General features: G+C 43.3%; 1 protein-coding gene across 2 annotated transcripts; it reads left to right on the top strand.

Moving 5' to 3' along the window:
* The first annotated feature begins 355 nt into the window (after nt 1-355).
* On the top strand, nt 356-26413 carry LOC310784169 (phosphatidylinositol transfer protein beta isoform-like). 2 transcript variants are annotated; one of them, XM_083645165.1, is made up of 12 exons: nt 356-389; nt 7172-7202; nt 8221-8366; nt 9219-9310; nt 9489-9496; nt 9802-9876; nt 10026-10109; nt 18673-18750; nt 20959-21069; nt 21261-21383; nt 21714-21779; nt 23460-26413. In XM_083645165.1, exons 1-11 carry the CDS (start codon nt 370-372, stop codon nt 21759-21761), a joined length of 816 nt encoding a protein of 271 aa, XP_083501291.1. In that variant the 5' UTR covers nt 356-369; the 3' UTR covers nt 21762-21779; nt 23460-26413. The 2 variants fall into 2 exon arrangements, with proteins under 2 accessions (XP_083501291.1, XP_083501290.1); XM_083645164.1 differs by lacking the exon at nt 21714-21779.

Here is a 26413-nt window from a genome sequence, read left to right as displayed (position 1 = left end):
CTACCTTTTCACTTTCCCCACCCAGATTTATCCTGTCGGTCCTGGGGATTCCGGGCACAAGCTCACTTCTCTAACCGTTGGGCCACCACTGCCCATGGAAATCTATTCTGAAATGAATCCTTCCAATTATTAGGCTACTGCTCACTGCTCAGTTTAGAGTGGGTGGGAATAGAATATGATGATGTGCCTGACCTGCATGTCGATATACAGGCGGTCTGAAGAAATATTTTAATTGGCTAGTGGCAATTAGTAGGCTTGGCTAGCCCTCGTTCCACCAATCACAGTCCACGAGGGGTGGGACCAGGGAATCGCTCTTAGCAGCTCGTGACGTCAGCGGGAGTAAGTAGCAGCCGTACCCGAAAAGCGACGATGGTTCTCATCAAGGAGTAGTAAGTAAAATGTTTCTCTCCAAGTTGTTATGTAATTGATTTTGAGGCACAGTAGTGTTGTTACTAGCAATTATTATAAAGTACTGTGGTTATTGCAGCGGTTGAGCACAGATTAAAACTTTATTTCTTTTCCCAAATGACAAACACACGAGGGAAGGGTGGGATTGCTGCTCAGACAGAGCTGCTCTGGCCTACCGGCTTTGACAGCTGTTTTCCCAACACACTTTCTCACATGTAAACTGTGGCCCTCTTCACAATCAACTTTATAATTATGACAGCGGGTGTACTGCTGTTTAGAAGATTAGACAATTAACGTTTGTGATTTCTTGTCTCGACCTAGCAGACCTTACCCAACTTGAGCTAACTAGCTCACTAGCCAACCTAACGGTAAAACTATCGGAACAGGAATGTGAAATAAACGAGTGCTAATGGCATTAGCTTAGCTTGCTAGCAACGCATAAACCTGTGTCGGCGTCAGCTAATCTCACGTCTTCAGATAAGATAGGCGGACGTTACTGTTTAGCCTCCCCGTCTTAGTAAACTGATCAATGTAGCTCGCTAATGGTTGTATGTAGTGTTCAACCCAGAGACAACCTAAGTTACGGTAGCTAGCAAGCTAACTGAGTCATGAACTTTAGTCAGAAGATGCTCATGTTGACATAATGGAAAATATGTCAAATCACAAAATCACAGTCGCAACGACTCGCAATAGTGACACCGTAGTGGAGTTGTATTTATATTGGATATCCTTGCCAGAGAAACGACCCATTGTACAGCCCATTGCCTTTCTTATTTTATTTTGTTTATTGGAATATGAGTTTGTTGGATCTGAAGTACAAGAATGATTATTTTGAAACAACCGTCCTTGTACTTGGGGCTTCCTTCCTTGGTAGAGCTACAGGTCTACCAAGGAAGTTCAACGCTTTGTCATGGCAGTGCTAAATAAGCGTCAATATTCTTCCTCTGTTGTAGAGACCCACCAGCTTAGTCTTACAGTACATGTATTTGCCTTGCTCAGGCAATGATAAATGTGTGTGATGGTGTCAGCACTCAATCCCATACTTTAAAAAGTCATATAGTACAGGGATGTGACATGATCATATCCTAACAAATCAGAATATAAATGTTTGATGGGGGAGTAGTATGACACAAACGCAGGCTCCTTAATCTAGCTATTGAGAATTCTAGAATGTAAAATTGAATGTAATGTAGCCCAAGGCCAATTGTAGCAAATCTTGTTAAGCTGCTCAGTTCTGAAGCACATTGTTAGTCTTAGGCGTGGTTCATGTCTGTCATTTAGGCCTAATTTGCTTGAACTTTGTCAACAAACAGATGACAGGTGTTAGCCACTAGTTGGCCATGTGGGAATGTTGGAAGTATGGTCAACACATGACATTTGGTCTGGCCCTTAAAGTTTAATCATGTCCATACTCCATATTTCTGTTAGATGATTAGAGCTCAGCAATACTGTATGCTTTGAACTCAAAGCTTCTTTGTTTATTCCTTACATGTGACCCCAAACCTTTCCCTGGCCTGCATATAGCCTATGTGTGTTGCAACCCTATATTTGCACTCTAAACAACTGTGATTTGGCCTTAAATAGCTATTCTTAAATCCTAATTTAGAGCTAATTTGTTATTCCTTTCAGCATAGAGGAGTGGGTGCCGCCTTCTGAATGCAATTTAGATTGTGTTTTTAGTGTGTTCTAGAGATGTTGGAAACTCTTAACATGTTTATAATCCTCAGTCAAAATACACTTGTGTATTGCACAAGCTCATCAAAACACCTGTGTGGTGGTAAACATGAGTTTGAAATAGGAAGTTGCACTTAGCGTTGCTAACGTTCTGTGGTACCGAAGTAACATTGCCAGTTGCCACGTATCACTGACATAACATTAGCTGTAAGTAACAGCCAAATTAAATCTTGAGGGGGTCTGTGTTTTTCTTCCCTGTTTTTTTCATGCTTGACCACTGGAGCACAGTGGGTATAATTGCAACTTTAGCCAACTGGGAATTTACAAAATCAGAATTTGAACGCAGCATTAGCCTATGATTTCATAATTGACTGTAAACAAGAGTCCAGTCACTTCTTGCGTGCAAAAGGTCTTTATCAAGAAAACAAACTTATTTTCTTTTTAACCTATATGCACTGCACTCATCTTGTGCAGATCTAGAGTGTATGTATGCTACATCTTAAGCTTTGTATTTTTTTTCTTTACACAGATTTAATGTTATGTAGGCTTCCCACGATTTTAGGTGTTACCGGTGTTACACGGTGTTGGGGAATACACCGATTACATAACGTGCCCACCGGTAACACCTTTTGTTTTTATGGAGGAAGAATTGAAAGGAAAACTCCGCAGTTTCAGCATGCGCCGGTGTAAATTACAAGCGCTCCCTCTCGGCTGCAGTGTGGCTCTGCTGTTATGGTTAGACCAGCAACTAACGTTAGTTAACGCTATGCATCTTATGAACACAAATGATGCCCTCCTCATACACATGTAGGTAAGACCCTTAGCTAAGCCTGCATGCGTGTGCATACTGTTGTCACTGCGGGCCATCTCTGGAAATGTGCCTTTTTTTCCACAGCGAAAAGTCGATGCTAACTTAGCATCAATGCTAGCGGGAGGGAGGATTTACCAGCATTCAGTCATTGCCTGCTTACTGCTGCTTGCTGGTATTGTTAATCCCATGTCAGAAAAAGTCTCCAGGTGTGTCGCTAACATTAGTTTCTTTTGAGAAAGATTGTCTCCACGGGCGTCTTGACAAAACTTGTCTCGAGTCAGATGTAGCCATGAGTTGTGATGCAGCCAGTGTTGTATGACTGTGAGCGTCCATGCTAACGTTAGTACTTTAAACAGCAGCAGCGTGCGTCTTGTCTCTATGAACCTACAGAATGGACGGTTAAAGCATAGACTCTTGCTTACTTTAAAACTTGTATTATCAACATACATATAACGTAACGTTCACTCTAGTTTGGCTGCTATGGATACCCGACTGGTGTCTCACTGTTATTGTTCCCGGGAACAACATGCACTAGTAGGAACTAACAATCCTATTGTTTACATTTCCCGGTGTAACCGGTAATACCGTCTGGTCACGACCTTATCATTCGGTGTGAAAATGTTCACACCGTGGCATCACTAGTTCTATGTATTGTCTTTAGTTTTTTAGACAGTCTAGTGGTGGAAGCATACAGCCCTGGGCAGAATTCTGAAATTAGCGTGAACTGAACTGTTGTGGGAGGTGCACTTTAACCAACTTTGCATTTGTTTGCATACTAAACTATATATTGGGCTACATTACATCCACATTAGGGTTGTGCGATATACCCGAAATACCCATCGTGATTGTTTCACAGTCAAACATCGTGATTTACGATGGCATCGTCATTTATGCCATCCGCCGCTGCAATGCACGTTAAAAGCAGGACAGCTGAGCTCATGAGACCGACAGGCAGGCTACTACTGCACAGAGCCAGGTGACTCAAGCAGTAGCAGCAGCAGCTACTGCTGTAACAGCTAGCAGTAGCTGCTGCTGCTGCTGCTGCTGTATTTCTCTCTCAACTCTCTCCAGTCTCCTCAACTCTCTCTTATTAGGTTCAAAAGCCCACACGAATCTAACATTATATCCGCCAGTAATTCTGTCAGTTTTCTGCCAGCTAGTTAAATTCAACACACAGGCACACACGTTGTTGGTCAGGATCTGTAACGTTAACATTAGCCTATTTGTTTTGCGCCGTTCAATATTGCTAGTGCTGTATCAACTTCAACTTTCACTTTGGAAACAGGCGAGTTAAATTCACAGTTGAAGACTTGTACTCACTTTGGGTTGAAAACAGGAAAGAACGTGAAGTTTCTTCTTTGTCTTAAAAGTTTTCACAACAAAAGAACTGACTTCTCATGTGCGGGGGACGCCCCGGCGCCATTAAACAAGCGCACCCAGTGCAGAGAAGCACTAGAGCAGAGGAGGGGGAGGGGAGGCTTCTCTGAGTCTGAACTGGGTGCGCTCGTTTAATGCCGCCAGCGCGTCCCCCACGCGTCACGGTAAGTGGACTTGGTATTTTTTATTATTAAAACGGCACAAATTTAATTCGAACAGATAATTAATCACGATGATCCGATGTAGAAGGCTCAGAGGTCGATGGGGGGTCAGCCAATCACGATGGTCGATGCCATCGTCCATCGTGCCAAGTTGCCAACCCTAATCCACATGTAAAGTTATGCTAATGTACTGCCAACTCAAGTCTTTACCTCCTTTCAAAACCATGTTCCTGTTTACCAGGCATTTAGCACGGCGTACCTGTGCCACGATGTGCACCTGACCTGACACTATAGTGTTGAAAGTCATATTCATCATCATCACCCATCATGAAACCTTGTCTTTAGTCCCATCTGTCACTGGGTGTCATTATGAAGATTAACCACCTTGTTTCAATTATAAAATATTGCTTAATCTGGAGGACAAAAGTGACATTCTGGCTGGCTACAGTATGTTAGGCTACATGATGAAAGTGCACAAACAATGCGGTAAGACATTACGCAAAGTGTCTTGTGCCAAAGTAGAATGCGGGTCACATTACAACATTAGTTTTATGCCTTGTGTTGTGAGAACTTCCTCTGCCGACCTCATTTATTTGCCTTGCACCATGTGGTTAGTGGTCAGGTCACTGTGTGTAGCTTCGTCTTTGACGGGGTAGATGATGTCATTCTGGTGTGGGCACAGCGTACCACACCCTGAAATCTGCAGCCCGCCCCCAGCCATTTCCAGAAATTACGAAGTGCACGGGCCAATCAGGGACCTGCCTGCCTCATAGTTGACAATGTAACCGGCCAATCAGGGACACCGCTGGCAAAACAGTCTGATGGCGGCTCCCGAAGCAACAAGCAGCAACGTTAACATTACTAGAGTAAGCACAGCCATAGAGACACTGCGGAGCGCGTCATAATTCAGAAACCACGCCCAAAACGCGGGGGAACAAACCCCCCCCCCCCAATCCTGGCGTTCTCCTATGTCACGTGTTGCACACAAAGATCATATATGCGGAAGATGAACACTCCAGCTTGAACTTTTTCAGCTAGATCCACATTTTTCTTCTCGCCAATTCTCAATGGCTTCCTTGTTTTTGCTCGGGAGTACAAAAAAACTTTAATTGGCGATGTTTTACTTTTGTTGTCTGCGCAGCCCACCACACAACAGCTTTTAGCTATGTTTAATTCAAGGAAAATGATGCTGGTGTATGGAAGTGAATGGAGAGCTTTCCCCCGTGATGGGCGTGGCCTATTTCATGCAGTGTCTCTATAAGTGTGGTGTAGTTATTGCAGAAATGGACTCAAACAGCAGTTAAAGAAGAAAAAAGTAGCCGCAGTGTGCACCAGCCGAGTTTCTCAGCAGAACATATCTTTCACCCTTCTTCAGAGTGCATTTGGTGATGCTGATTGACTGAAGGAGTTTCAAGTAGTCCCACCCACCCACTGAAATCAATGTGGACGGATTGGAGTCCAGACTGATATGTAGAGTGAAACAGAATGTGAGGTCACATGATCAGTATGATTTTACCAGCCTACTGGGACACAACAGCTAATATGAATATACACAGGTCAGTTCTTTTACACATCAATGAAGTACTTAATCAAAAATTAAATACCGGTACTATAGGTAAAAAATAAAAGAATTCATAAGAATTGCACCCATCGGTGTCAAGAGTTTATAATTAATCAGAAATATGTATCAATTTCCACACTACTGAAACATTATAATTTGAGAGATTTTAAATTGTTGGCTGGAAAATCAATTCCATCGGGGGCCCCGACGCTATTGACAGATTCGGGCTAGGCTTTGGACCGCTTTTCATGTCTGTCTTTTTTTGGGGGGGATTTGGACTTAGAATAAATAGGCATATCAATCATACAAACTACTACCGTAATTTAAAGTCGAGCTGTAATGAAAATGTCTTATTTTAGATCACATCCTTCGGGTGCACCTATTTAATAATGTATGCAAAAAAAAATCACAAAAATCAAATTTCTTTAGTTTTTCCACATTTGTTCACATGAAAAGTTCTCAGGCCCGTGCAGGACTATTATGACAACAACACACGTTTGTCTAGTCTACATTAACAAAAACTGTTGGTCTATGAAAAAAAAAAAAAAAAGGGTTATTTCTAAGTCTGTTTGGCACAATTGCTTCTAAAATGCATTTTTGTCTCAAAATAAGATACTGCTACTTTATTCATTTGCATAATTCAGCTCCTTTTCTCTTCCCCTCTTGCCTCTTCTTCTCACTGCTATTTTCTTCATCTCTTAACCATATACAATCTCTGCTTTCATTTGCCCACTGTGCTCTGCTGATGAGTCTCATGCTGAAGTCAGCAGTGTGTCTGTTCCTCAGGAAGTGTGACCACGACTGGCTTCTTGTGCCTGAGCAGTAGGGCGGAGACGTCTCTATGCGTTGTAGAGGCTGTGTCTAGACTCTAATGCCATGGAGCGTTAGCATTCGGGCTGTGGCATGGCCAGAAGGCTGTCGGGTTATGGGGCACCGGCCATGGCATGCATAAGCAGAGAATGATTATTAGATTTTTCTATAGGCGTTCAGGGTTACAGACAGGTGACTTGCCCTAGTCGTTATGAAAAGAGCAATTCATGTTTTATTTATACATTTCTGGAGTGTAATGTTTTCAAATGGAAGTTTTTATTATAGAATTGCTTCATGTTTAGTAACTTGTCCAAGTCAGAAAGAAGCCTGTTTTGTGACTGATTTCTCCCCTTTCTTCCTTTTGTGCAGCCGTGTGGTTTTACCCTGTAGTGTTGAAGAGGTGAGTACTCCAAAACTTTTTAATCACACGTTAGATTTGAATTATGCTGCAGCCAACAATCAACAACCACTAATGAGCTGTCTTGGAAATATGAGCAACAAGAAATGTTTGTTACGCCTTTTTATAATCCCCTTACTGTATATCCACAATGAGTAGAGGTCATCAATAATGAATCCAGCGCTATTCTTTCCTGTCTGTGGGCTGCTACTGTAACGAGGGCAGAACAGTCCTATCCAAATAAGACATTATTGTCATTCCTGTGATTCTTTGACAAGAGCAGGCACTTGTTCCCCTTGTTTATAAAGGATGGTTATGAATCCAGACTCTCACCGTCCTGCCTTTATATGGCAACAAAATCTGTTGGCAATTGAGGCCAGATTTGAAAGCTCGGTCCAAATACAGTATAATTGAAAAATAAGTGTTCTCTGGGGGGGGGGGGGGGAACTTGTTGGCGTTTTGTAGTGGTTGAAAAATAAGCAAACAAATATCCTTCTCTTGCACCATCTGTTGTCCAACCAGTCATAACAGCAGACTCAAACGAGTATTTTTGGCCTGCAGCGAGATGCACACGAACCCTGGGATTCAGTCCAGATTTGGGCTGGTCTGCATTGCAATTAGATTTGGAAGCATGGCAGCCTAATTGAAGAAAGGCGGTGGTGAGTCCACCTCAGAGGTCTGACGTGATGGTGTTTGGGTGTACACAGTGTTGAGTTCTGTGGAAGGCTCAGTCACCACCAAGCTGTCAGTCTATAGAGCAGCTGCAGGTCAAGGGGCTTACAAAACAAAGCCATACAATTGATGGCAAGCAGTCAGACAACTTATTTGGACAATCAGCACAGTCGGTAAATAGGCTGGAAAATGCAAATCTGCTTGTTTAAGAGCCCTTCGCCTAATTCATTTATGAGGCAGTGTTGCTTCAGCCACCTAGTTTAGACCAACTCAAATGTATTCTTTGTTTTTTAAGTTTTGTCGTTATTTGTTTGTATTTCTTGGCTAAAGGTGTTGTTTTGTGTTGCAGTACCAAGTGGGACAGCTGTTCTCAGTGGCTGAAGCCAGTAAAAATGAGACGGGTGGTGGTGAGGGCATCGAGGTTCTCAAGAATGAGCCCTATGCAAACGACGATGGGAAAGGACAGTATACACACAAAATCTACCACTTAAAGAGGTATTTGCCTTTTTTAAATGTTTTAATCAGACTTCTGTATCCCTAGGCCTAGATGTTTCTTGTTGATAGTGTAATAGCTCTGTGCTGCCAGCCAGTGGCAGTGTTGTCTTTCTTATGAAGAGAAGCTTGTACATTATTCCTTCTAGTGAAACCTGCACAATGTCCTTGCACATCTCTACTAGAGCTGGGTATTGGTTCAAATTTCAAGAATCGATTCGATTCTGATTCACAAGGTTGCGAATCGATTAATTTCGATTCGATTCGATTCGATTCCGATTCGATCAATTTTCAATATTGATTTGGTTAGTGATACCAAAACGTGGTTTTTGAGCTGTACCCTGAATTACATGACTGTCCAGTTATGTAACACAGGGGTTTCCAACCAGCCAAGTAGATACATGGGGAAAAAAAGTTGCAGACCTGTTGTCAATTTTAATGGTTTTAGTTACACATATATTTACTCACCACGTGGTGACAAAGGGTAAATAACAGCCTTTTCATCTGTCAATAAAGACACTTTCACAATTATGCACAGTGATTTGATTTCAGCCTATATAATTTCTAAAAGTAGATATTAATAATGATCAAACATTTCCATTCATGTAGCCTACAGTATTTATGTTTTTGTTTCAACTACAAACATACCGTAATTAAACGTCAACTTGAAACTATGTTTCAACTACCACACACAGCACAATATTTTAGCCTGTTTAGTAAAAAAGAAATCGATCTCTGGACATATGAATCGATAATCGAGGATTAAAATGAAAATCGATTAAAAATCGGAGAATCGATTTTTTGAACCCAGCCCTAATCTCTACCCGTTCCCATCCTCTTTCCTCCATCCTGCAGTAAAGTCCCCGGGTTTGTCAAGCTGTTTGCCCCCGACGGCTCCCTAGTATTCCATGAAAAGGCCTGGAATGCTTATCCCTACTGCAGAACCAGTGAGTCCTCTCCTAGCATGACTTTACCTTGCCATTCCCGTATCCCTTAACTCTTAAATACATTACTTAGCTGATGAGTCCACCATATAGTTTCTATTGGCATGATTTGTTTGAATACAATTCACATGATATGTCTTATCCCAATTTTCCTCTCCCCTCATGCTTACCCCTGATCCAGTTGTGACGGTGAGTAGCCTGAAAAATGGCTTTGTTTTGTGTCGTTTCATTTGACATCAGTTTGCCAGGGATTAAATTACCAGCATATTCCTTCAAGGGATTTTGTAGTAATCCGTAGTTTACTCAATGTGTTGGTGACTATATTAGATAAGAAGTCCTACTGAAGTGTGTCTATGACCATGTCTTTAAATTCCTGGCTCAGTAGCCTAGATACATTCAAACCTTGTGGATTTGTGACTTTATTCAAAAGAAATGTAAATTAAGATTGCTTTTACATACCTCCAGTTTTCTGATCTTCTAATTCTGCCTTCCAGAATGAGTATATGAAAGACGACTTCATGATTAAGATTGAGACATGGCACAAACCTGACCTTGGAACACAAGAAAACGTGAGTATCTCCATGTCACCCCCATGAATAATTAATTAATTTGAGAGCATAGATATATCACTGTAAATGTTTCTGAAGAAAATATCCTGCGTGAAGATGGGCTTTCAATTTGTATGCTGTTATTTTACAAATCTGTTTGTGTTTGTCAGGTACATAAACTAGACAGTTCCACGTGGAAGGCTGTAGAAGTTGTGCCCATTGACATTGCAGACAGAGATCAAGTGACCGCTGCTGTAAGTAGAACCTCTGTTATGACAAATTCTGCATAAAGCACAGTTTGGCACCTCCATGTGGACAGGCGTAGTCATGACAACCTATCAGCCTATCAGCCAATCTGATCCACTTAACATTAGCAGTGTTCGAATGTTTTCTAATTATACTAGTAGAGATGGTATAGAAGAGTATATATGACTGAAATTGGCCTTGAGTTGATCAAACTAGACAGTACCTTTTTAGTATTGTGATAGAGGGTTATTTACATTATTGAGATGGATTAGGGGATACATTTAATGGAAAATGGATTTTAATATTTCCACTCCTCTTTATTACTCTGGAGCTCGACTCTCAGCGTTGGGTCATGTTGCCATCAGTGTTCCTCCAATCAGTTCTCTCTGCTCCACAGGGTGTGTGATGTTGTGAATAGATACAAGAGTAGGAAAGAAACATTGCACACTCTGGCATATGCAACATCTTTTCAGACCAGATCTGTTCAGGACGGAGCAAAAAAATGAAACGAAAATGCAGAATTTTTGTTGACGAATTTTCTCGTTCAAACTTTTCACACCAAGAGCGACACAAATAATCGCACTCCATACATCCCCCCCGAAAGTTGAAGAGTCTGCAACGTTACGTGACAGACAGGAGTGGCTGAGCAGCAGCAGTGATCTGGTTAGTGGTACTGGAGAAGGAGGATGTCAGCAGGTCAAGAACTTTATTCTAGGACGTCATACATTTCTAATAGATATACAGAGAAGGTTAAACATCAGCTCTAGATGAACATCATAAACAACTTAATCTAACTATTCAATAAATAGAGGTACATTATAGAAAACACTTCAAGGCATAATCTATATTCAATCAATGACGGGACTGGCTTCTCAGGCGCTGGATCAGTAGTGTTCCCGCCTGGGAAGTAAAACCTCTTAAGTTACCTCCCCTTGGGGGAGTGAGACCTTCTCAATACCAATATATCTTAGAGGGGAAATTGGATGATTTAAATTCAACAGAATGTGATGCTATGCTACTGTATAATTAATGTTTGCATCTAATAGTGCTTCTATGTTCAGTAGGGGTGTCACGATACACTCAGTTCACGATACGATACGTATCACGATACTGGGTTCACGATAACGATACGATACGATACGATTTTAACAATATTTTTTTAAACTTGAATAATGACAATATATGACTGGAAAAGTAGTATTTTATTTGAAATGCACAAATACAAAACATGCTGTTGTGGGAAATTGTTATTACAATAACAACTAGAAAAAACATGAGATTGGAGATAAGGCTTATCTTGAAATAGAATGAGTTACACCATCACTTAGATTTACTTTGAACTAAAAGGTTTCTCAGCAGTATAAATTCTCATTATGCATCTTCAGTTTTTCTTCAAACTCAAACAACAAGACTTTTCTTAGTCTATTTTTTATGCATCTTCAGTTTTTCCTGTCAAGTAAACAGTTTTGCCAGAAACTCAATTGAATGGTTTCTCTCCTGTATAACTTCTCATGTGTCTCTTCAGAGACTTGTTCAACTGAACTACTTTCCACACATTGAACTTCAACAAACAAGTACGTTTCTTTGTCTACTTTTGAAAAAAAAAAAAAAAAAAAAAAAAAAAAATCACGATATGAGATTTCATCTCAACGATACATATCGTGACGTTTTACTATCGCGAAATTTCGTGGGACGATATATTGTGACACCCCTAATGTTCAGCAATATCAGTTTTCAGTGCTCTACTCGTCTTTCCAACATACGACTTACCACAAGGGCAAGTGATGAGATAAATGACCGACTTAGTGTGACATAAAATAACTCATTTTATACTAGGGCTCTCTTTACCTGTGTGAGGCTATTTACTGTTATAACGCTAAGTATATTAGACTGACTACAACCACCACAGCAGCAGTTACCCCCAGGGAGAGCTGCTAAAGTAGCTTGCGGCTGCTACTGATTGAGGAGGAAGTAGATATGAGGTCCCTCAGGTTTTGACCTCTTGTATACAATGAGAGGTCATTCTTTATATATCATTGAGTTGACAGATTTAAGTACTGTATGTGCAGATGTTTTGTTATTATTGCCTTTATCTGTTGTGAACCGTTAGAATACTCTGTTGTCTCATTTGTTTTCACTGTAGGTTTATTTTTTTTAAGAGATCAGACCTAGATCTGTCTTTATTTTAGTGGCAGCATCATTTAGGACAGATTTCTTGTATTTTTTTGTTGAATTGTTTTTTTCACTCACGTCATTCACGTCGTCAAAACTGACTAAAAGAGAGACTATTTTTTACGGTAAGGGATTAGTCTGCCCCAAAGTATTCAGTAGGTTTTCTGAACAGATCTGTGTCCATAAATCTAGCGAACTGATGCGTTTGCAGTCATCATCCAAAGTAAATGACAGAAATTCAGAACATGAGTTGAGGTATGTAAAAAATTACTGTCGCTGGGTTTTCTATCTTTTAAACAAACAAAACGCATCATCCAAGTACCTCTTCCATAATAATGTATCTCCTTGAAGCCATGATTAGAGTAAATACACTTGAAACGAGACCAAGTTAGAAAAGGAGGGGAAGAAGGAACTACCCATACTGTATGTACTGTACTCTTTACTACTTTTATGAAGGAAAGGTATCTTGGAACATCCAATAGTTGTTTTAAAATAGCCAACTCCAAAAGACAGTTCTTTCAGGGACTTCCAATAGAATTGTATTGGATACACCAGTATCTAACCAATAGCCCCTTTATTATAAATACATTTTATTGTATTATATGATATTTATTTAGATATATTCATTAAATGAGGGAGAATGCATGGGTTAGCCATCGAGAATTGAACCTCGACCTTTTTTTTTTTTTTATTAGCTTGGATGCAGCCATCGGGACGAAGCGTGAGCAGTGGAGCATCTTTCTTACTTTTTAAAGGAATCATTCCTTCAGTGCCTGATGGCTGTAGTGGAACAGGGCAGAGTCCAAATTAGATGTAAATAAGTACTTAAATACACTGGAAATAACAGTTCTATATATATGCTGAAAATGCGCAACTCTGTGTTCTGGTGAGTTGAACTTGAGGTAAAGTTCCATCAGATTTAACAGTCGACTGGTGTCTAGTCTGGTGTGTAAATTCAGTGATTTAATACTGAATCGCAAAGCTTAACGTTGACCTGACTTTTATCACTTTTATAGGGAGTTTTTGTCGCTCCTTTTTGTGCCGAGTCCAAAATGTAGCCAAACATCGACCTTGAGATTTGCTGCACTTGTATTAAGTGACATGTGTCCACCCGTCCGTTTGAGCACAGGATTTGAGCAGGTGCACAAGATTTAGCCTAGCCCCCCAAACCCCCCCCCCCCCCCCCCCCCCCCCCCCCCCACACACACACACACACACACACACAGAAGAGGAGAAGTATAGGGTCTGACCTTCACAAACCTGCACTGCTTACTTGAACACCTGGGTGTGATTGATTCATTTTCCTCTCTCTCTCTCAGTGAGTGTAAAAAAGGCATACAGGCAAGTTGAGGCAACTACAAGTGCCTTCCTGTCTGCTTACAGTGGCAATGTGCTGTCTATGCCATGGATCAATTCAGCCAGCTGTTCTTCAACATCTGCTGCCATTCTCATTTGTTTCCACAGGAAATGACTTCCTCGTTGGTACTTCCTCCTTTACCAGGGATTTCCATGTAGTGTCCCTACCTGACACCATATTGCAGGCGTGTGGCGCGGTACACATTTTTGCCCTGCACACTTTGCTACGCAAGGAATGCAACGCGAGACACGGCGCATACGTTGCTCTTTGCGTTGCTGCATGCGTTCCTTGCGTAGAGTATGTTGGAGCCCTTACTCAGTCATTTATGAACGTCTGAATATTTTTTAATGACCATAAGTTTTATAGAGGAAACCATGCTTGTAGGTCTGATGCCGTGTCAACAGGGAGGCACGGTTATTATAACACCAGTGTGAGTTTCCTTGCTCAAATGTTCTGCTGAGAGATTGAAAATCATTTTTGATTAAAAAAATATTTGTCTGCACTCCAAAAAGAATGATGAAAATGTGGCTTTCTTTCTGGCTGCCAGATGGAAATTACTCGCATTTTATGTCACCAAATAAGAGTATCAGAGTAGGTTGGTCATTAGCAGGTGAAGTATAAGGATTCCCTTTAGTCTTTCTGTGATATTTTGAAATGCAAAACGTGTAGATTGTTGCTAATGTTTCATTTTCAAGTATTTGTATTTGAAAGCCACAGCTACAAACGGAGCACCCCTACACAGGATTATCTCAGTGATATTTTTAAATACAAAAAATATGTATGGGTTTTTGTTAATTCTCCATTTTGAATCTTTGAAATCGTAAATTGTTACTCATTATTGCCTCATTTCGCTGTGGCACTATATTTGTTGCACGCATGTGTGTGTGCATACGTGTGGCTATTTGCCTGTGCAGCACTGGTGCTGTGTGTGTGTGCGTGTGTGTAGATGTTTGTTTGCTGTGGGAAGCTAACGAGGCGGGCGTGTTTGCCTTGCTGGAGGAGTGTGTTGTGTCTGAGGGCCCTATCAGCCCTCAGCCTGAGGCATGGCTGCAGGGCCTGAGGCGTACCGCCAGCATAGATGAGTTTGTTAGTGTAATTAAGGCTCACACTGCTCCGTATGCCGGAACTAGACAAACACACACACACATACAACACAAACACACTATCGCTCAAACACACACGCACACACATACAACACAAACACACTATCGCTCAAACACACACTCTCTTACTTGAGGAGTAGCTCCTCTTCCTCTACCATGGCACATCGATTCGCAGACCTCATTAGTGCAGCACAGTGTATTGTTATAGTGATGGAGCTCTCCGCATTAAAACAGCCACATTTGTGTGTGTGTGTGGGGGGGGGGACTGGTGCGTGTGTATCGCGCGTGTGTGTGTGTGTGTGTGTGTGTGTGTGTATCGCTTTCCGCTCGTTTGGCACCCTCCTGTCGGCCGATAGCCCTGAAAAGTAGCTTGTAGCTGCAGGCGCATCATGATTTATTTAAAATTGCTGGGCCCTTGAGCTGTTGATAATTTGAAAGCCGTTTCATTTATTTGTATTACGATTTTTTTCTCCCCCCTCGCCAGCTTGATGAAGCCAACTTTGCCCTGTGTTTCTCTCTCTGTGCTCATCCAAATGCCTTGTGCCACTAGAGACGGAAAGGAAGAGTGTCTGTCATGTGTGTATGTACTTAAGTCTGCCATGTGTGCGCAGTATTTTTTTCTATAAAAGCTCTCCACCGTGGGACCCAGATCCTCCTGCGCACTGGGGATGCAGTATTTCAGTGAAATGGATTTGGCAGGACATGACTATATGTATGTATATAGGTTTGTTGTGGTTAGTACAGCTGTACTCACCGCACACACACATACACACATTTTATCATGCGTGAGGGTAGCTACACTTTCCTCCTTGTTTAGGGGTAATTTGAGAGAAGTGGCAATGGATACTGCTGGCAACACCCCCCCCCCCCCTCACACACCCACACCACCACCACATGAATGCTTGCATGTACAGTCAGACAAGCAGTCATGAACACACATGCAAGTCAACTAAACACACGTTCTCTTGCACGCACACTGGCACCAGAGTCACCCTGCATTCTATCATCTTACAAAGCTATTTGCTGGTGACATCAACAACCCCAGACCTTACATGCTCCCATCTCCTAGCCAATGCAGCCTAGATCCAGTGTGCAGGCCCAGGGCCCCATGGACCAAGGCGGTCCAGAAGCCGTGTTTCCTCTAGGATGTTTTTTTTTTGAGCACCCGGTGGAGGGGTTTCGTTGTACCCGGGTCGTGTGCGTGTAGTATGCCGGTGGTCAGAGAATTGTACAGATTTACATTACTATAACGGTGCTTTACACCATTTATTTATCTATAAAAGTAATGTTTTTAATGTAATGTATCTTTGTAGCGTCTGTAACTGTGTGCTGCTTTTCTTAGAATAATAAAAATCAAAACTATAAAATAACACGAATGGGAAAATGCTGTGACCAAAAAAGTCAAACAAATCAAATCTGTCTTACTGTATATTTTAGATTCTTTAAAGTAGCCGCCCTGACTTTGTGACATTTCATATTATTTTGAAGCAGCAGGGGGCGAGATTTAGCAGCGGGGCGGCTGCCACTGCTAAATGTATACAGCAGAAACCCTGAGAAGAAGCATTAGCTAGGTTTTGGAGAGGTGGCTATACTACTCTCCAGTGGCAGTGACTGCTGCACTCCTTAGCTTAGAGCAGTCAACAGCAGTGTAAGACAAATGCACATAGACATCTCATGTTTGACAGACTGTAAAGTCACAATAACATAAAAAAAAAAAAACTATTTTCATCTTGTTAGTTAATTCTGCTTATCATAATGTACATCTATTTAACAATGGATGGCAAAGTATTTAGAAAATTAAAAATTTCCAGAATTGTATTTTGTTTTTATTTTTTAAATCAAAGCTCCCTTATTTTAAGGGATTTTTCACACCGGCCTAGTCTGGTTCCTTGTTTCGGACCAGACTCGAGAATGATACATTGTTTCGTTTTTCAGCTGGTTTTGTTTCCGTTTCACACCAGGTAAAAAGCAAATGGTCCAGATAGGACTGCCAACCCTCCCAGATTGGCGAGGAGACTCTGGTAGTCTCCCGGGATGGAAAATATAAATTCCCAGAGTTTATTTTATTTTATTATAAGAGTGTGTGCATTCCCCATCCCCAAACCCCCCCAGGCTATGGGACCGGGTGCGTCCTGTGCATATTTTGCAATGGGCATTGCGTAATGGTGACAGCGAGTGTGTGTCAGAGAGTGAGAGAGAGTGTGTGCGCGCGCTTCACAGCCAAATCCAGAATGTGAACGCTGAACAGACCTATCCATCATTAAACTCCTCTCTGCAATCCCCAATTCTGAACCGATTTCTGTCAATCAACTTTCCCCCTATCCACAAAGTTCCGAGCGACCCTGTGCCAAGTAGTATGCTCCTATCACCTGTCATAGGCCACGGCCGAAATGCAAGGTTCAGCCTGCTTATGTGTCATGAACAAGCGGAAATTTGGCTCCAGTAATTTGGTAAAAATAAAACAAAACCCTCGCAACTTCTGCCTTACAGTAAGTAGGCTACTATCATGGAGAAGCATGGTGTCAGAATTAGGGATGCACCGATCGGTATCGGGCCAATATTGGCCAAAATCACTGGATCAGGGTGGAAGAAAAGTACAATCTGATCCATTAGCCTAAACTACTGTATCATGTGAATGCTTAACTCAACTTTGAGCGACATGCCATGATGTGTTACGACAATGAAACACAGATGAGTAGCATGTGAACAGGAAGAAAAAAGCAACTGAGGGCAATTCAATGGGAATGTTTCGAGTGGTTCAACACCACGGATTAACGTTACATCTGATACGAGCCGAGGTCACTGTATCACAAACAACCCGACTGTTCAGATAAGAGAGAGCGAGGGAGAGAGACATCAAAAGGTGAACCCACAAAACACACACTGCGCCGCGGCTGTTTTGGGCTAATCCAGCGCTCCTATTGCTTTGGCCACACCAACAATATCGTGATGTCAAGTCAAATCTACGCACTTTCTGCATAGCGAGGCAGGCAGACTAATGAACTGTAACATTAACGTTAGCCTGACTCACCAGCTTGCCCCATTAGGCTGGTTGTATTCAATCCCGGCCAGTGTTTTATCCATTGCTTTTATATCCATATAGTTATCCATATAGTTAATTCCAAAGTCCACATCTTCAGTGAAAACTCCAAATAAAACTAGATTAGCCCATGTGCTTCCGTGTTTATAAACCAATACCATGCGCCACATTGCCACTAAACTGCATTCTGCCCCTTGCTTCACACAACACGAATCCTAGCATAGATCTAGTAGAAGAGACAAGCTGCACACAGTTGCAATTTAAATGTCATGAATGTTTGAATGGTGTTGACTGCTGACCAATCAAAAATGCTGCTAAAAGTTGTGTGTGGAAAAAGCTTTAATCAATAAAAAGAAGTGGCAGCAGTAGTAGTACTCATGTTGTGGGCTACAGTATATATTTCTTCCTTCTGAGTAGAATATTTGTGGCACAGTTAGATGAGCATGATATTTAGATGACGGGGTAAAGCAAAGTGCATCCACACAAATATATTATTAAGCTGTAGGCCTATAAGAGGGAATAAGATGCATTGGATTGGTATTGGTATTGGCAGATGCTCAAGGTTTTGGTATCGGTATCGGACCTGAAAAAGTGGTATAAAGCCATCCCTAGTCAGAATGATACATGAGACTGTGTGTGAAGACTGTGCGCACAAGCACAACACTGAAACAGTATTACCAGTTAAAGGTGCAACAAAGTAATGCCTGTTGATTTTCCATGGAAAAAGTTGTGAGGCTTAATATTAGTTTGCATACAAAGAACTTAAAGAAATAATTTAAATTAAGTATGGCATCATTTGTTTGTTGACGGTGTCATCTTTTAAATCCCTAGCCAGTTTGCATGCCTGTATTGAGTGTTGTGGATTTTTGTGTTAATAATATAAATTGTTTTCACCATAGGACTACAAGCAAGATGAGGACCCCACCATATTCAAGTCAGCCAAGACTGGCAGAGGACCCCTTGGGCCCACCTGGAAGGTACTGAACTTGTGAACCATGGGGGGGGAGGACAGTCATGTGAAGGGAGAGTGATAACCTTCCAACATTTTGTTTCAAATTGACTGTCATTGAGATGGTAAGAATATGTCTAAATCCCAGACCAACATCAGTGCCAATAATCATCAGAATGGCTAATGCATTCTGTGTTATACAGCAGAGCACGGTAGAGGAGGAAGGCTGCGGTAGGCTCTGTGGCAGAGCTGTAAGGCTGCAGTAGGCTCTGTGGCAGAGCTGTAAGGCTGCACTAGGCTCTGTGGCAGAGCTGTAAGGCTGCACTAGTCTCTGTGGCAGAGCTGTAAGGCTGCAGTAGGCTCTGTGCAGAGCTGTAAGGCTGCAGTAGGCTCTTTGTGCAGAGCTGTAAGGCTGCACTAGGCTCTGTGGCAGAGCTGTAAGGTTGCAGTAGGCTCTGTGGCAGAGCTGTAAGGCTGCAGTAGGCTCTGTGTGCAGAGCTGTAAGGCTGCAATAAGCTCTGTGGCAGAGCTGTAAGGCTGCAGTAGGCTCTGTGGCAGAGCTGTAAGGCTACAGTAGGCTCTGGCAGAGCTGTAAGGCTGCAGTAGGCTCTGTGGCAGAGCTGTAAGGCTGCAGTTTGATGAAGACAAATCACCCCTTTCCCAGCTCTAATTGGACGTAATAGAAATGGCAAGTCATCAGGTCAGATTCGAGCTCTCCTGTCTGAGCTCTTCCCACCTCCTCACGCTCAGACAGGACTCTGTGTGTGTAACCCCTGTCTGCATGCACTGTGTGTGAAGACGAGAGGGAGACCGAAATAGGAATGTGTGTGTGCTGAGTCTAAATTTGACAAGGAAGCAATTCTGTATAATGACAGACGGTGCTTTTGATGGAAAGTAAAAAGCCAACATGACACAGCTCAGTCATCCACATGGAGAAGCCCTACCGCACCCTCACAAACAGGCCTACCGTACCCCGCAGCCTCACAGACGGGGCCAGCTCGCTGTGAATGTCTCTTCTGCAGTGGAGCCCTCAAAGTTCACCATGGGAAACTTTCCTCTCCTTCCAGTACTTTCACAGAACAAAGGCAGCCAAATGGCTTTAAAAAAAGTATGAATAAAGAAGCACAACTTTTTATTTAGTGTTTTTAATTAGATCAATTTCCTGTCCGCTGTGGACATGGAAAAAGGTGGACGGGAGAAAAAGTAGTTATGTGACAACAGAGGCACCATTTCTGCCAGCTTCTCAGAGCAATAAAACTCTTGTCTATCTCTGCATGCACACATGCTTGCATATCGCTCCCCTTTGTATTTGTGAAAACTCCTGGTCCTTTGAGCGGGGCGCGGAGAGGGAAAGAAGAAATGTCACCGTAAGTGTTTTGATGTGGAATCCGTTTCATGTGAAGTTCTCCTTCTTTAGCGACGACAACTTTTCTAAACCCACTCTGCAAATTTAGAAATGCTTCTCATTTCCACCTCTCTCTCTCTCTCTCTCGCTCTACTCCGTGATCGCAGCATCAAACAGCCAGCGGGCCGGGAGCGATGAAGGCGGGTCCATGGCATTTTCTCCCAGAATGCCGAGCCAGAATGAAGTGATTAATTAAACAGGTGTTCTCAGAGGGGGGTTGGTGTGTGTGTGTGTGTGTGTGTGTGTTCTGGGGGCGAGGAGGTCCTAGGTGTTAATAATGTAACCGGCGTTGCACCACGACGCCCCCTTATCGCGACGCGAGCACCGTTTTATCTGCCTTCCGTGGCCACAAAGGCGCGCCTGTCGGGAGCGGTGTCGCTGTCGGGGCGGAGGCAGAGAAATGGTCCCTTCATCTGGAGTTTATCCACTCTGCTCTGTTCCTCCACCCCCCTCGTCCCCCCGCCCTCCTCCTCCGTCCCCTCTTCCTCACAGGGAGGCAGAGTGCAAGCAGCAGATGGCTTTAGAAAGTGTGTTGCAGATTGGGGGACTTTTTATCTGTGCACTACTGCACATCTTCATATTGATAATTATTTCAGCAAGCTCCGTGCCCAAAGCATTACGTATTAATGCCATTTTAGCTTTGAATGCGGCTGAGATTAGTCTAAAATGATTTTCTTTCAGCCCTCTGCTGGCTTAGGAGTGTTTCCCACATTGGGAAGTTTGTATCAACTTTTTGTTGTTAGATCTGTGATATTTATTCATATTGCATTTGGTAAAGCGATGGATAATAACTCTGTTTTGTCATTCTTGTGCTGTTCCTTCCCCCAACAGAAGGAGCTGGTTAGTAAGACTGACTGCCCGAGGATGTGTGCCTACAAATTGGTCACAGTCAAATTCAAGTGGTGGGGCCTGCAGAATAAAGTGGAGAGCTTCATCCATAAGGTTAGGAGGACGTGTTTTCTCTCACAGTTAAACATCACACTTTCAGTTGATCTGCGCTCAAACTAGATACGCTAACTACTACTGAGAATACCCCCAAGCAAAGTGCCAATTTGCAGTTGGACTAGGCAGTCATAGCGTACGTCTCTGCTTTGCTGTGATCAAGACTGACCAAGACTGCCATTGTCTCTCAGCAAGAGAAGAGGATCTTCACCAACTTCCATCGCCAGCTCTTCTGCTGGATTGATAACTGGGTGGAGCTGACTATGGATGACATCCGGCGGATGGAGGCGGAGACACAGAAGGAGCTGGAGGAGGTATGTGTACATAAACGGTAGTATTAATTGAACCAAATAAAAAAGACCTTGTACATATGATCCACACATCAGCCACGGTCTAACATTGACTGTAGCTGCAGATCAATCGATGAACCTGTGTACAACCTGGTCTGGCTCAACCTTATTGAGCCATCTCTACCACTCGGTTGAGGTATGCTATGCTAAAAGATTGCACTAGAGGTCACTCTGCTTTTTAACACTAAGCCTTTTCATTCTTCCTGACTCTGTGCTATAGCACCTCCTACAGGCTTCCTGACTCTGTGCTATAGCACCTCCTTGATTCTCTGGATTCTCTGGTTTTGTGTCTAGATGCGTAAGAGGGGCGCTGTACGAGGCACAACGGCTGCAGAAGACTAGCCAGGCCAGTGTGGCTGTGTAAGTCTTAACTGCTGGAAGGCACGGACTGGTAGAGGACATTTTAATTCCTTCCCTACTCCTCTATTGCTGCATGGCTATGCTCCTCTCACTCTACTGTATACGGTGGCGTTGTGAAAGGGTTCTCGGTCCTACTGTCTGTGTGTGTGCAATGTGCATGTGTGTGTGTATTCACGTGCACCCCCCATAGCTCGAGTCTGAATGAGTTAATCAATAACACCAGATCTCAGAGAAATATGAAGCATTTGCCAGCTCGTGAAGTGTTCTGCTGACCCAGTGAAAACTCCCTGCCATCGTGGTTTGTGAGAGTGTGTTGAGAGTTGAATATGTGCACATCTGAATGCAAGTGCCTTCTCAATCTCAACCTCCAGACATCTGTGCAGACTATTCTCACAATCACAACATGCTCTCTTTTTTAAATAGGTGGCAAGCCTTGTACCTGACTCACCATAGAATACAAGACCGAGAAGAGAAACGCTCCTCTTTGGAGTCAGGCGCTCTCATGTCTGTGTATCACATTCTCTCCCACTGGTTCCCTCTTGGCCCTGCTGTAAATATCAGTCTGGGAAGCTTTTGGCCGTACAAGGAGAACCAGGGGAGGAATCCGGGCCGGACTGGCCAAAGTGGGCCCGGCTCAAACATTCCTGGCGTCCGACCAACATAAGAGCATTTTGTGCTTTGCCGTTCCCCTCCTCACATCTCGCCCAATTCACCATGTGTTTCCCATTTTCCCCTGGAGTAAGTCAACAGGCGGGTGCCATCAAAGCGGGCTGTGGTGAGGACGACGCCTGGGCTCACGGGTCAGCAGGGTCACGGTGTGCCTGTCTGTATGAGACGGCAGAGTATGGAGGAGTGTTAACACGTCCCACTTCCTCATGACAGCACTGAGCAGACACGTTAGCTCGGTGTCGCGCGGGCGGAGATGCTGGCCTACATAGTGGTGATGTCGTCACGGTTGTTGTGGTAAGACTGCACTGAGTGAGTGAGAAACACCATGTTGTGTGGACGCGATGCTCTTAACAGGCCTGTCTGTCTGGCTGGATGCTAACACTGGTCGGGTGCTGGTGGAGGAGGAGGGGTGAAGGGGGGGGGGGGCTTCAAGATGGCTCCCTTTTCCTCATTAACATACAAATGGAATTGTGCAGTTGAAAAGGAGTCTGTGCTGTGATTGAGGAAACGTGGAGGGAGGATGGGAAGAAAGGCTGGAGAAGTGGTGGGATGAATCCTCATGCCATTTCATCAGATCTGTCTCTTCCTCTGTTTAGGGCCACTGTTGGTTTGAACTGTTCCATTAAGGTGTTCGGCTATCTGATTCTGCCACTAATTGACTTTCTAAAGCCATCAGCCGCAGGGTGGGAAAATCTGAAAGTGATGCTTTTATCTACCTAGAAGACAAACAGGGGGCTTGATAAGAAGCGTTTCAGCGCCGTTTTCTCAGAAAAGCGATAGATTTCAGTTTGGAAAAGGAGATTTGTTCAAATTTTTCATGGTTTCTCATGCAAGTAGTGAAGTAATCTACGATGAATAATAATGACTCTAAACCTCTGGCTCCTTCACAGCAACTAGCCTCCATTCTTGCAGAGTTCCACTTGTTGACGCATGCATCCACTAAACCTGCCCTCACTTGTTTAGCTTACGTACATCTAATGTGTGTTTCCTTCTCTCCATTTCACACCACAGCTTCGCAAACAGGGTGAAATACGAGGAACCAGCGCTGCAGACGAGTGAAAAAGGCCAAGGATTTTTTTTAAACGACAATGACGACAACCGTGACGAAGACTGACGAAGAGGGCTCTTTTGGTGCCATCTTTACCTTAACGGATTCAGGCTATGGAGGAGGATGCTCTGCTGCCGACGATCAATAGAGCAGATCCCCGACTTGCACCCAATCATAGACATTCTACCCACCGAGGAATTGATTTCTAGAAACGGACACAATCTTAGCTGATAAAGGCTTTTGGGTTAATGTTGATCTCCTGGGCACAGAAAGGCCAGCTATCATCATCGTCTTGTTAGTGACAAGAACTAGCCCTCTGGGTAGATATGAAGAGGAGCTACTTGCAATAGGAAATGAATATTTACAAAGCAAATTGAATTGGCAGTTGTTGGACCAAATGCGACGTGTTGCTCCGAGGGGACATTTTCCAGTCTTTTGGCCATTTTTGATTTCCCTTTATATATACTAATGTTCCTCCGAAACATTCCTCTCAGGACGGCGCCCTCCCTGGCCTCTCTCTCTCTCCATCGTTTGTCTCTTCCTCTGTTCTAGCTTTACTTACTGTAGCTCCGTGGTTTGCATTCCCCAGCATGAGTCTGTCTTGTTTGTCATACTCATGTTCCTTCCTGCCACAACCTCCATTAAGAGATTAGTAACACCCTTGGCGCCTCGGCCCATTGTAATCCCTCCCCCTCCCCTCCCCACCCCACCGTACCCAAAGCACTGCATCTTATTAACACGGACAGTCTTGCCCGTACAGGTATTCACTCTCACTCCCGTGCAAATTTAATAGAAAGCAACACACACTCTCACCTATGACATGTATATACATTATACACGGGCGAAAAAACACTCAATTCACACACAGGTGTGGATGCCTTTGCGCTGACTGTTCCGTTTAAAAGCTCAAGCTGGGCAGATCCGTGCAAGCTTGTTCAACTAAAGGGTGTTACATGGGAAGTGTTTACAGCTCACAATGTTGCCCCCCCCCCCCCCCCCCCCCCCCACACACACACTCACACACACTCACTCCCTATTCTAAATCCATACATACACAGACATACATGCACCAGAGCATTCTCCTCCCCAACAGATGTCCCCAGAGAGAAACTGCACTGAAAAACAGCCACAGATGGTGCTACACCCTCTAGCCTCTGTCACGAGCCGTGCCGCAGTGCTCTGCTCACCCCGACTCACCCAGCCAGCCAGCCCGCCCGCCCGCCCCAGACGCCCGCCTTAACTCAGCCGCTTCTCTGAGGCGGTGTGCCTGTGTTTTCCCGCTGAGCAGCGCCGACGGGTAGACTGTTTCCACAAGGCCTCTGGTGTGCGCTTCATGCTAGGTCTGTTTACAGAGCCGTAGCGGCCTTATACCGGTACCCAGTCGACACCAGCACCACACACTTGCTTGCCTTAATCTCCGGACCTGTTTTAAATGTACCGCGTTGTACCTCCGCCGCCAGCAATCGCCCTAGCTACCTCCCTCGTCTCAGACCGCGGCTTTTCCTGCCGTCTGAAGGTTAGCATTAGCTGTTTAGCTGTTACTCCTTGATTAGGAGCCCATCCGTGTATTCATTTCAGAGCGTTATGAGAGAAGCTCTTTGATAGGTTTGAGATGACTTGTTTATTTTCTTGAGGGTGTAGGAGCATAATTCTTTGTGTCTCCTGTTGTGTCACAGCACTTAACGTTAAGCTAGCACAGTTCTTTCAGCCAGCGATAACTAACAAGAACAAATTGCAGCTAGAACAGCCAGTGCACTCTTGTTGCTGCAGATGGCTGTAGATGTACATATCTGCCTCAAAGCAGTGGGTTTGATGGATATAACGCCATATTGTTGTCTCTATTGACGTTTCAGGTCCACAGTGCTTTTCTCCCCCCCCAAGGCTCCAGAGTCGTGTGGCACTGGCTTGCAGTGTTGATCATCACTAGTGTTACATACTGTACAGTACCAGCAGTTGTCCCCATCCTCAAACCAGAGTTTTTGTGTCGCTGTCAATGTCTGTTATTAAATTGTGCGATCAGAATGGGGGCTTAGATTACTATTTAACCTCAAAACAATTGTATTTTTAAACATAGATGTAATTAAATATTTTGGAGTCAAAGTTCCTGATATTTTTTTATATTCTGTAAGTCATGGTGGAAATGTGATAACTTCCGCCGTAATGGGTTGATAGCTTGCCCAAAGAGTATGAATGGATGGTTTGTTGTTTGTTTACACGTATTCAGCACTTGTCTGGCTGCTAATACATGCCGTTTTGGGAGCAATGTGGATGTGGCAACATTTTTCATGGCAACAAAATGTTCTCATGTGAGCAATGCGACAATGTTGAGCCTTGGATGCTGTTACTCACCAGTTGCCCCAAAACGTGTCTCTGTATCACTGCCTTTACTGTACCACATGCTTTCCATGGGCAATATGGCAATACAGTCTTAACATAGTGGGTGGTGGTTATAATGTAGCCTATTACATTATATGACAGAATGAAAGACATGTAAAGCCAGTTGGTGTTTGCAACTGTATTGAGATATCGTACATACCTCTCAAAGAGCAAAATGTGTGAACGACTGATCTTCATTAGGATCAATGACTCCAAGTTGATCTTTACGACCCCTGCTGTCTATTGAATAGAAAACCCAATGGCAAACGAATACAACTTAAATCAGTGGTTTACCATCTGCCAAGACAATGATGTGGGAGAGGGAGTCTTCACAAGGAAAAACTACAGTGTGATCGTGATTTATGAAATCTACAACTGTTTAATTTCTAAACTGCTTTTAAATGTTTCTGATCTTTTGAAATTCAGGGGACATGGTAGTGAATGTATAATATGTTGTGCCTTTTCTTTCTGTAGATCTTTTTGTGTGCCATGAAGTCTACACATTGTATCTGAATATCAAATAAATTTCACCTCAAAGCTC

This window comes from Poromitra crassiceps, assembly GCF_964638095.1.
Source record: "Poromitra crassiceps genome assembly, chromosome: 10".
Lineage (NCBI taxonomy): Eukaryota > Metazoa > Chordata > Actinopteri > Beryciformes > Melamphaidae > Poromitra > Poromitra crassiceps.
Note: the sequence above shows the minus strand (reverse complement) of the source record. Positions and strands in the feature narration are given on the sequence as shown.

Bases quoted from the DNA above. Each gene is read 5' to 3' on its own strand.
- LOC310784169 (XM_083645164.1), top strand. From the start codon at position 370: ATGGTTCTCATCAAGGAGTA. The intron at 390-7,171 runs GTAAGTAAAATG...CCTTTTGTGCAG, and splicing joins ATGGTTCTCATCAAGGAGTA to CCGTGTGGTTTTACCCTGTA. The intron at 9,877-10,025 runs GTGAGTATCTCC...TGTGTTTGTCAG, and splicing joins ACCTTGGAACACAAGAAAAC to GTACATAAACTAGACAGTTC.